The following is an 11,570-nucleotide window of genomic DNA, read 5'->3' on the forward strand; positions in this document are numbered from 1 at the left end:
CGGCCTAATGAAAGCAAACCGTGTGGAAATCGCCGGTAAACAGTTGGGTCTGTGCTGTAATTAATTCAGTGTCTCTTTTAATCAAACTGAAAGGGAATCGGGCAGCGGCTTGCGGAGCCGTGACATCACCCCCAAAATCGGCCGGAGCCAATCAGCGTCATCACTCCGGGGACACGTGGGCGAGTCCCCTTAAAAAAAAAAAAAAACACAACACAACGAAAAAAAAACACAAAAAAAAAAACCCAGCCCCAAAGTAAAAGTGACACAAGTTCATTTTTTAAAGGAAGGGGGGGAGGCGAAGGCGCGCGCGGAGGACGCGCTGAGAGCTGCAACCGCGGAGCCGGAGGCGCTGTCCTCGGTGCTGACGGGCCCCCGGAGCGGAGGGAGCGCGGCGACAGGACCTCCCTGGCCAGGTGGAGCGTCATGCGCCGCGGGCCGCCGCCGCCGCCGCCGCTATCCGCGGTGCTGACGCCTCCAGGTGCGCTCCGTTCCGCCGGCTGGTAGCGCGGCTCCGCAGCTATCCGCGCTTCTGACCCCGCTGCCCTCGGCCACTGCTAGCCTGGAGGAAGCGTGCGGTTTGGATTTTTTTTTTTTTACGCCGTTCTTTATTTAGATTCCAACATCCTCGCATCTCTTCTGTGCCAAAGGGGCGCTCAGGCCGTCCATCTCCCCCTTTGCTCTCCCCAACTTGGCGCACCCTCCCTCCCATTCCTCCCTGACACTCCCACCACCCCCCCTCGGCTCGGCAGCTCGGCGCGATGCTGCAGAAGACGCGCTGAGCCCTTTTGGATCTAATGCGCAGAGGAGGTTGGCCCAGAGCTCCCCGGCTCCCCCAAGGCTGAACTCCGTCCAAGGTGCCCGCAGGCTCCCTGCCCGCCTTCCCCATGCCAGCCCGCAGCTAGGGGCAGGGGCAGCGGTGGCTGGGGTTGGGGGTGGGTGGGGAGCTTTTGGGGAGGACAGGTCGCAGCTTGGCTATGGAAGGCTCCAATGGCTTTGGGATCGACTCCATTCTCTCCCACCGTGCGGCCAGCCCCGCCCTTCCCAAGGGGGACCCCTTGCTTGGGGACTGCCGCTCGCCCCTGGAGCTGAGTCCGCGCTCGGAGAGCAGCAGCGACTGTTCTTCACCAGCCTCACCAGGAAGGGACTGTCTGGAGACGGGCACCCCGCGGCCTGGCGGGGCATCAGGCCCAGGTTTGGACTCTCACCTGCAGCCTGGGCAGCTCTCGGCCCCAGCCCAGTCGCGCACTGTGACCTCCTCCTTTCTGATCAGGGACATCCTTGCCGACTGCAAACCACTAGCGGCCTGTGCACCCTACTCTAGCAGCGGGCAGCCGGCCGCCCCTGAGCCTGGGGGCCGTCATGTGGCCAAGGCTGGGGAGGACTTTAGAGACAAGCTGGACAAAAGTGGCAGCAACGCCTCATCGGACTCTGAGTATAAAGGTAAGAAAACGGGAGGAGAAACCTTGGGGGGTGGCATGCTACATTTCTAAGAACTGCTGTATTTCTAAACACGCACAGGGACATGTACGTGCTCACTTGGAGTTCCCCGGGGCTCGGGCTGAACCTTTTGGTCTTGTCTGAACCTTTGAGCTGGCCCCATGGCTATGCCTTTGAGCAAAAAGAGTCGGGCGGAGAAAGCAGAAGAGGGATACTGTGTGCCCCAGGAGAGAGTCTGCAAAATGCACAAAACCAACTTTCTAAACTTCACCTGGGACCACTTATCCAGCGGCACTGGCGGGCGGGAACAGGTTCCTCTCAGGCTAGCGGTTCTCTGGGAAAAAAAATCTTGCCGAAGCAACGGCAAATCCAAAGGGTTCTGTTTGAACAACCTTTTATAAGAGTGAAAACCTGGCAGGACATTTCAGGTGGAGCCTTAAGAACAATCAGCATTTCCCCCCTTTAATATGAACTTCCAGGCGGGAAACTGAGTTCCCCTCCCACCGGGCCCAATGTGATGTGGGCCCTGGGAATCATGCAAAAGAAAGGCTCACTTCAAAGTAGAAACAGCAGCCGGGTGGCTGGTGGGTTCAGAGGTCTGGTCGAGAGGGGAGGACCCTGCGCCCACCCCCACGGTTCTCACTGAATTTGATTTCAAGTGCATCCAACTTCAGGTTGTTTATGGGACCCAGAGACTCCCAAGTGACCAGCCTCACTTCCCCTCTATTGGGGTTGGGGCCCCTTTGCTCGCCTTTTTACCTTCTGAGAATCTTTTTTGTTTTCGTGGGTTCTTTTACGTCCCCTCTTGACCGGGAAGTGGAGATTGGGATTAAGAGGAAAGAGGGAAGGAAGGGAGGAAAGACTAAAGAAAGGAAAGAGCTCCTAATTTTGTTTCTCACCCCCCAGCCACCACCTTGGTGAGGCCAGGGGTGCAAAATTCTTTCTAGGAAGAGGTCAGAAGGCAGGAGGGGAAGGAGTCTCAGAGTGTCAAGGGAGAAAGCCCTGTGTCCCCCATCCAACAGAAAACTAGAGTCTGGTGGGGCTCTTTCAGTCTTACGATCAATTCTGGGAACCTTTTCGTGAGACAAACCTTCCCTAATAAAAGCAACCTCTTTATTGTATGAGGAGCCCTGCACCTGCTGTACCTGATTTGTACTCAGTCTCGGTATGAATTTAAGGGAAGCTCATTGAACACTCTCCTCCCAACTAAGAATTCATTTCTGGACGAGCCCTGATCACAAACCAAAACCCATTTGGGGCCCGACTCCACATCCCACTGCCCCCCACTTCCTCACAGAAACTGCCCAGTCTCCTTCAGCTTCCCCGGGGCCAGCCATGCCTAGAAAAAGGGCTCGTTGGGCTGGAGAACCCAGAAAGGAGGTCCAGAGGCATGTGGCCCAGTGACCCTTGCCCCTCCCCCTGGGGCCTGTTTAAGAGAGGCAAAGAAAACTTGCCTGGGAGAAAGACAGGAGGTGGGGGGGGGGAGGTAGGCAACGTAAATATATATTTATAACATGGTAGTTTATTATTTATAATTCCCAACAAAAAAAAATAATTCCCAACAACACCCCAGCTTTATGGTTAGAGTAAGGGGCAAGAATCCTGCTGCTGGTGGGGGTCAAAGACAGCTTGGCTCTTGGCTCCTTTTATATCGCTGCCTGTAGGTGGGATTTTGAGATTTCGTTTAAGATAATTGGAATATCAATTTTCTTCTCCTGTCCCCGATGATATCTGATCAGGGAGGCGATGAGGGCCGGCTATCCACGTATCACTTAAATAGGTTTGGAGCAGAGGGGGGGGGGTGAAGTTCTCCCGCACCCCTGCCCACCCCCACCCCCCACCCCAGGCACTGCTGTCTTTGCACTTACAAAGCTCCAGGGTGAACAAGAAAGTGGAAACATGCTCTAAGACAATGTCTGGAGCGGTTCTCCAACGTGGAGGTGAGTTTTTCAGGGCCCGTGTTGGGAAACCTTGCTGAGAGAGAGAGACGCACACACCGAGCACACAAGCCAGCCAGCCGGGCTGGGCATCTAAACAATTCAACTACCATCCACCTTCCATGCTAAGAATAATTTCTTCCAAGAAGGGTACAGAGGGAAGGTCTGTTCCATCCTGAGTTTTCGGCATCAAAGGCTCCTCAAACATCACGCTGAAAGGAACTGAGACCAGGCTTTGAAGTAAGGCGGTCTGCCGCTAGGTCCTGCCTGTTGGAGCCAATGTCCGTGGAGAAATCAAGCCCGCGCCTTGCTCCGAGTAGGCTGGGTCGGTGGGCCTGGAATTCTGGGGCACTGAGATGCGGCTTCCAGACCAGAGTTCGGGGTCCCATTGGGCTGAGACTGTTCTGGAGGCTGAGGCTGAGAGGCACAGAGTGCGGACCCAAAGGCTCCAGCCGGTGCCAAAGAGGGATTAGAGGAAAGTCCGGGTATCCACCCCGTTCTTCCTGACATCACAAATCCAACAACCCCCCCCCCACACACACACACCCCACCTCAGCCCCAAGAAGTTGGGGATTTTCATAGTCCGGGCATTTCCATCAAAAAGTAAGGTTTCCACGATTTCGATTTTGAGATTTGAATAATTGTTTCCTCACATTTGTTTCAACTTTACCTTCGGGCACAGACAGAACCCAAATTTCGCCCACCCCAACGCACCTCCTGAGGTGGCCATGTCCCAGGGTGGCCTCAACTCAGGGGCGGGGGGCAAGGAGTCTGGTGGAGGCCGGAGGGAGGGAGGCAACGGCCGGGTTTCTCGGGAGCCAGTCGCTCTCCCTGCTTGCCTGCCTGCCTCCCTTCCAGTACCCGGGGCCCAGGCCCTCCCCGGCCCAGAACCTCTGCCTTTCCGGTTGAAAAGTCTCCCTCCCTAGTGGCTCAATTAACCGGATTATTGTTTCCTACAGAGAGAAATCAACTTGCATTCAGCTGAACCCTGTCACTGCAAACGCCACGCACAATGAAACTCACCATAAAAGAAAACAGAGAAAACGAGGGGGAAGCCCCAGCTGGCGCAGCCAGTCTGGGGGACATGGTCTTTGGGTTGTAGGGTCACTTTAGGGAGAGAAGCAGGGAGATCACAGAGTTGGCTCTCCCGAGTGTGCGTTTTCGGTGCGGTCGACCCAGAACCAAGGTGCCTGGGGGATAAAAGAAACCGCCCTGTCCGTTCCATTCTTGGGCCTTCGGAGCGGGGGAGACCCTGCCGGGGTGTCCCGATCGAGGGGCGGAAACACACGACAGCGGGCGTCGCAGGGACAAGGAAACTCGGACCACGGCGACGCGCGCATCTGAGGGGCGAACGCGCCGCGTAATTTTCCAAGCGCCTCGCGCTCCCGGCTCCGGCGCCCGGCGCTCCGCCCTCCACCGCGCAGTTTGCAGGTGGCTTAGGGACGGCGGAAGCGATAGCTACGGATTCGCGTCCGGCAGGGCCAGGCGAGATGTGCGGACAGTAATTTATTTCGTAGGACAACGATTCGCGGCGGGCCGAACAGGGTTTTGTCTCTCCACGCGGGTTTTTCTCCCCACACTCCGGCCCTCAGCTTCCTCCCTTCCTGGTCCGCACGGGGCCAGAAGTTCGGGGTGCAGCTGCGGGGCCCAGACCCGCACCCCTGAGCGCGCACCTAAGCAGCCCACCCGCTGCAAACCCTCCCCTTCTCCCCGCCGCGGCTCCAGCCGGTCGCTCGGCTCCATCACGGTTATTCCGTTTATCCCTCCAGGGAGCGCGGCGGAGAGCGAGCGAGTCGAGTTCTCCTGGTCCCTCGCTCTGGGTCATTTGTGCCCGGAGGTATCCGTCCTCCTCCTCCGCCAGGGTTCACGGCCTGGTTTCGGGGCCCCGGAGGTCCCGCCTAACAGCGGCTTTGCCGCGGGCCCACGCGCTGGAGTGCGGCGGGACCGCGGCGGCCGGGAGCCGCGTTTACGCGGGCCGGCGGGGCCGGCGGCTGGGGCGGGAGGGCGCCGGCGGGCAGGCGGCGAGGCCCGGCCCTGACGCGCCGCTGTGTCTCCGCAGTGAAGGAGGAGGGCGACCGCGAGATCTCCAGCTCCCGGGACAGCCCCCCTGTGCGCCTGAAGAAGCCGCGCAAGGCCCGCACGGCCTTCACCGACCATCAGCTGGCGCAGCTGGAGCGCAGCTTCGAGCGGCAGAAATACCTGAGCGTGCAGGACCGCATGGAGCTCGCCGCTTCGCTCAACCTCACCGACACGCAGGTCAAGACCTGGTACCAGAACCGCAGGTGAGGCCTGGCTGTGGGGGTGGGGGGCGCAAAGGGCCTCCTTTCCGAACTGCCCCTCCATGGGACCCACCAGTCCACAGCCCGACGCTGGGAGGGCCCCCGGGGCTTTCCTTATTCAGCAAAAGTAAGGAAACTGCGGCCTCCAGGAGAGAAGGCCTTGCCCCAAGTTCACGGTGAGGGAGGGTGCCAGAACTGGACTGGTCTCCAGTGCCCGGGCATTCCCCCCCCCCCCCCCAGAACAGGAGGACCGATGCACGGGCCAACAGAGAGGCCTAAGGCCTGCCCGCACCCGCCAGCGTCCTGATGACTGCCCTGGGTGCCAGCCTTAGCCCATATTGGGGCCGTTGAGCTCCCCCAGTGGGAGTGCCAGGCCTGGGGAGGGGTGATGGCCTCAGTGTCCAGAACGGGTTTAGGGGCAGGGAGGAACTAGTGGGGAGCCCTGATGTGGCTGTCCGGCACTGTCTGAGCTCTCCCGGCGGGGGGGGGGGGGCGGGGGGGGGGGGCTCTTCTGGCCTCCGCAGCTTTTCCCGTCCTTGTCCCCCAAGGAAGGGACAGACCCAGCTCTGGCTCCTTGGGGACAGGGTGACTGGGAGATTGGCGTTTCCTAACCTCCCTCCACAATACATTCACAGGATGAAAACACTCACACACACACACACACACACACACACACTGACACAGCTCATACAGTCACACACACCCTCACTCACGCTCACACACTCAGTGGAGGCTGGAGTGGTGCTTTCCATAAACAAGCCTCAGAACACGTCTCCCCATTAATAATAAATACCGATTACTGCTCCGGGCATCAATAATTAAGGCCCGTTACAGTAATTACACAATTATGATGATGATGAATAATTCAGGGAGGGAAACGCGGTTGGTGTGGCTGGGCCAGCCTCGGTGGGCCCATGGCCAGCTGGGCCAGCCTCGCCGGCCAGGTGCACCCAGGGGTCCCGGCTGAAGCTCAGGCAATGAACCGGCATGGCCTCGACTTCCTTGCCTCCCCTAAGCCCCCGGCGGACACTCGGCTGGTGGTCTCTGAATTCGGGGCCACGCAGTCCGCTGCGGGGCTCCTCCCAGGCCTCCGATCTGGGGGCGGAGGAGGGCAGCCGGTGTGGCCAAGAGGGTGTCAGAATCACCACCGCCTTGCGCCTCGCGGTGTTTGCAGCGGCGCGCCCCTCTCCACGGCTAGCTAGCGGACGGCTTCTGCGGTCCACGCTCCCGCCCCCACCATCCTCTCCCTGGTGGTCGCCTTCCTCGGTGTTGGAGCCCCAACACCCAACTCCAAGGGGCCCCTGCATCCCCGGAGCAGAGTGTAGTGAGGTGACAATCCGGTCTTTGGGGTCAGCCAGCCCGGGCTCTACCTCTTTGGAGACCAGCTCTTAAACGGCCCATGCCTCAGTTTTCTTATCTGTAAAATAGGGTTAATACCACGGAAGGCCCGGTGGAAGATGAAAGGAGCCGATGCGCAGAACACGGGAGAATTATTTATTTGCAAATTACAAATGTTATTTATTAACCAATTCGGGCGATCCCTCTTGGCCTCCCCGCAGGCGCTCTGGGCCGGGCACTCGCGAGGGGCAGGGGGCTGGGGCCGCCCCAGCCCTGACCCCGCCGTCCGCGTTTATTTCGGTCCCCAGGACTAAATGGAAGCGACAGACGGCAGTCGGGTTGGAGCTGCTGGCGGAGGCGGGCAATTACTCAGCGCTCCAGCGGATGTTCCCGTCGCCTTATTTCTACCCGCAGAGTCTAGTTTCCAACCTGGATCCCGGCGCCGCCCTGTATCTGTACCGCGGGCCCAGCGCGCCGCCGCCCGCCCTGCAGAGACCTCTGGTGCCCCGCATCCTCATCCACGGACTCCAGGGCGCCAGCGAGCCGCCCCCGCCGCTGCCCCCGCTGGCCGGCGTCCTCCCGCGCGCCGCTCAGCCTCGGTGAAGCGCCCGCCCGGCCGCCTCCCCGGGGCTCTGCGTGGGCCCCTGCCGCCTGCCGCTCCCCAGGCGCGGGGTTTCCACGCCCCTTCCCCGGGGGCCCCCTGGCCGGCCCTCCCTGGAGTCCCCCGAAGGGCCAGATGCCAAGTCTGCTGCGGCCCGGACCCGGACTGAGCCTCCCTGACCCTCCTCGGCGTGCTCTGTCCCGGCCACGCCACCAGGGAGCCACTTCCACGCCTCCACTCGCCGGGTGTACATACAGGCCCCCACCCCCGGCCGGCTCCCCAAGGCGCTCCCCACCCCCGCCCCGCCCCCGCCCCTCCTTGGGAGCGGGTGGGGGCGACCCCGACGCTGCACTCTCTCCCGCTCCCCCCTCCGTGCTCCAGCTGTGCACCCAGCCCTCTCCCCGCACCCCTCCAGGCGGAGGGGAGTGTGGAGCCCCCCTCCCAGCGCCCGGGGCCCGCGGCAGACCTGTACATACGGTGTGCAAAGTGTATATGAAGTTATTTATTCGTGACCCATGAGCCCGTGACCGTGTCCGTGAATCAGTGAGTCTGTGGCCTGTGCCCTCTTCCCTCCCAGGCGAGGCAGGAAGGGGTCAAGGGGGCTTGCCCACCGCCCCGACCCCCAGCCCCCACCTCCAGCCTCCGTCCGGGGGCAGGCAGGCCCTCGGGTTCTCTCTCTCTTTTTTTTAAATGTCGAAATAAACTTCTTACAAATGACCACGCGCCTGTCCGCGCTCAGCCCTTCTTTCCCGCCCCTCCTTAAGAACCACTTTCCCCTCCCGGGACCCGGCCTCCTTCCACCCTCACCAAGGAAATATTTTTGTCCTCCTCTCTTCCTTGGCGCCGTGGTCGGGGGCAGGGGTCCGGGGCCGGACTCGTTTGGGGGTCCGCGGGCAGGGGCCTCCCCCCACACCCCCATCCCCACCCCGAGCCTCAGTCTTCCCGTGTCTACAGTGAGGCGAGCCCGCGGCTCCCCGCGCCCTCCTCCCCACCCCCTTCCTCTCCATCTGGTTCCTAGCTTGCTCCCAGCCGGTCCCGGGGGCCGGAGCCTGGGCTCGCTCGGCTGCGGGCCGGGCTGCGGTGCCCTCGCTGAGCCGGCTCATCTGGCCGCAACAAGGGCGCCGGCAGCTGGTGACCGGCCCGCTGGGCGCGGGGCCGACAGATGGGCTCCGAGGCTATTCCCCCCCCCCCCCCGCTTCCCCAACCACCCCATCGGCCCCCTCCGCCCCGCGCCCCGGTCGCGCTCGGGCTCCGGACGCTCGCGGGCGCCCGGGCGGCTCCGGCCCCCGCGCCGGCAGGACCCGTCGAGCCTTCGCTGGGAGCCTGACGCCACAGCGGTAATCCTGTATCTTTCCCCCTCTACCCCGGGAGGGAGCACGAAGATGAGCCCCAGAGAGGGGAGCCAAATCCCCGCGTCTGCCCCGTGCCCCCAGCCAGCGGCTCCGGGATCTCAGGGGAGGGGGTTTAAGGCTCCAGCCAGACTCGAGGCCTCCAGTTCACGTTCAGAGGGCCAAGGTCACCTCCTGAGGCCGTTCCCTCCCTGGGGAGGTGGGCGCAGGTGCTCCCCTGCCGCCCACCACCTGCAGCTCCGACTGGGGACAGAGGACAGGCCCAGGGCTGGGAAGTTTTGGGGCCCAGCAAAGCTGAGCCCCCTCCAGTTGTGACAGGATCGCTCTGGGAGAGGGCGGCCTCCTGGGGGAGGGGTGGGGGGCATGTTTAAACTGCTTCCCCCACCCCTGGGGACCCTGCTACTGTTTCCTGCCCCCTCCCCACCCCCCACCCCCACCCCCCACCCGCCCCAACGCCCTCACACCACTGCTTTTCTTTCCCGGGACGGTGAGGGTATTATTCTAGTTTTTGCAAAATGCACAGCAGCTAATTAAGTCAAGGAGCCTCTCGGCTTTCGAGTTCTTTTGCATGTGAATGGGGGTTGGTAAATCCCCAGCTCTGGCTGTGGTGGGGGGCGAGGGGAGACTGTCCCCAACTCAGGGTTAATGAAGTGGGAAAGGAGTCTCTCATAGCCTCCTGCAAACAAAACCCCCCATGCAACAAACCCAGCCCAAATCCTACATGGATTGACTTAAGCCCAGGGGATAAGTGCTTTAAATTAATCTCATTGAATAAGAATGAGACCAAACAAAACTCTTTAAAATCATATTAAAAATCTATCAAAGGACAACTTGCACTGGTGTGCTTTTCATTTTGTGAAAGTGAAGGAGGCAGAGCAGAGCAACCACCCTCTTACATTTACACAGCGGCAGTGTAAACCACAGACACATTCTCAGCTGTGTAATTGTCCTTGTACCTCAGAGGCGACTTCATATCTTACATTAATGAAGAACAAGGCTTCCCTACAAGTTTATAATTACAATATCTTAGATTGTCCTGCACTTCCCATCTGTCATAATAACTACAACCTTTGCGGTGAGGTGGGTTTCTGCTTTCATCCGCTTCGAAGGCTAAATTGGCTTCTCGGTTCCCAACCCCGGGGCTGGGTGAACTCTTTTTGGAAACACAAAGAAGGAGCGGCGGGGAGACCCCCGGCGGGCAGAACAATAGGAGAGGCTCCCGGGAGGCGTCTTCTCTGCTCCGGCGGCGACCCGCCCAGCCCCTCGGAAACCCGGGCTCCGTGGGTAGGGGCGGCAAAGTTTAAAGGAAGTTGAGATTGCCCTGTGAGCCTTGTTCCGAGGATTCGGGACAGTTTTGAAGAGTCTAGCTGGTTCTGCGGGTGCCCCACTGCACCCCCCTCGCCCCCGGCAGGTCTCGTTCTGAATTGTCCTCACGGCGGAGCAGATTAAGAGAGAAGGTGAGATGGTCACTCGGGCAACTTAACAAGACCCGTTAGGTGCCCTTTTCAGGCAGGGCCACTTGTCCAGTGGAAAAGCTTTAAATTTCTGTCTCGTGGAATCGATGCTTGGATTCTAATGGCTTTCCCTGACTTCACGTAGAGGGCCGCACTGCTAACTAGCAAGGTCACTAGCGGCTTGGGATGTACCTGCATTAAGGGGCTCTCATTTACTCCCCTCTTCCCTAAATCTCACCTCCCTTCGCTAAAGAAGAAGAAAAAGATCAAAGGAACCCACTGGGCTTTGTCAAAATGTCCTTTGCTGAGCTCTGGTTGGCTCTTTGCTTCTCCAAGAGTGGAAGAGGCAGTGTGCCTTGCATCAGCACTGACTTAATCACTCGCCAAGGGCTCTTTGCCCTTCGGTGGGTGAGAACGGAAGCCCCTCTGAAGAATGGCAACCCGCTAAGAGCTGCAAACATGAAGGGGTTTGGGGTGCAGAACGAGCATCCGACAAGCCCACGGGGGAAAAGGCTTTCGGCTGCAACACTCCATGAGATGTCCCAAATTCTCCGTGACTTTCAATACGGGGATCAGGCTGCGACACAGAGAAATGGGAAAGTTTGGGAAATCAGAAAAAGAGGGGCGATTAAAAATACGCACAAAATTAGAATATGTACAGTGGAATTAGGCTAAAGCTTTGCCTAATTGATGCCTGAAACGTATAATCTGTCAAGAGCCATAATAGGAGAAAGAGATTTATTTTAAGGTTATTTAAATTTAGATAATATTAACCCTAAATCTGTTAAATCCATGTTTCTTTATTAACTGGGGGTAATATATTGATTCTACTTAGAAAGGGGCCCACAAAGCATCTATGGCAAGAAACCCTCACCTAAGTGTTTGCAAATTAGGCTGAAGTTCCATCTCCAAATTCTAGTCCCTTACACCCTCTGCCGGGAAGGTTCCCGAATGCCGCCCCCCCAGGAATGCAGGGCCCAGTCGACCTCTGGAGGAATGAGTGCATGGGGGGTGGGGGAAGCAGGGCTTCTCTTTGATCCTCCCCAATCACTGCCTTTAATCCTGTTTCTCACACAGCTGGGTTTTGTCTGTAAAGTTTGATCCCTCCTTTTCTCATCCAAATCATGTGACCCATTACACACAGAAATAAAAGAAAGGTGGCAGATTTCCCCAAG

At 59.3% G+C, this 11,570-nt stretch overlaps 1 protein-coding gene across 1 annotated transcript; it reads left to right on the forward strand.

Annotated features, from left to right (window-relative positions):
* Positions 1 to 974: 974 nt before the first annotated feature.
* On the forward strand, positions 975 to 7,594 carry BARHL1 (BarH like homeobox 1). The gene is made up of 3 exons (XM_030294538.1): positions 975 to 1,440; positions 5,434 to 5,656; positions 7,300 to 7,594. The coding sequence occupies exons 1-3, from the start codon at positions 975 to 977 to the stop codon at positions 7,592 to 7,594; spliced, it is 984 nt and encodes a 327-aa protein (XP_030150398.1).
* The last annotated feature ends 3,976 nt before the right edge of the window (positions 7,595 to 11,570 follow it).

This window comes from Lynx canadensis, chromosome D4 (genome assembly GCF_007474595.2).
Source record: "Lynx canadensis isolate LIC74 chromosome D4, mLynCan4.pri.v2, whole genome shotgun sequence".
Classification (NCBI taxonomy): domain Eukaryota; kingdom Metazoa; phylum Chordata; class Mammalia; order Carnivora; family Felidae; genus Lynx; species Lynx canadensis.

Coding starts and splice junctions, on each gene's coding strand:
- BARHL1 (XM_030294538.1), top strand. CDS start 975: ATGGAAGGCTCCAATGGCTTTGGGATCGACTCCATTCTCTCCCACCGT. Junction 1,441..5,433: donor ATCGGACTCTGAGTATAAAG/GTAAGAAAACGG, acceptor GTGTCTCCGCAG/TGAAGGAGGAGGGCGACCGC. Junction 5,657..7,299: donor ACCTGGTACCAGAACCGCAG/GTGAGGCCTGGC, acceptor TTCGGTCCCCAG/GACTAAATGGAAGCGACAGA.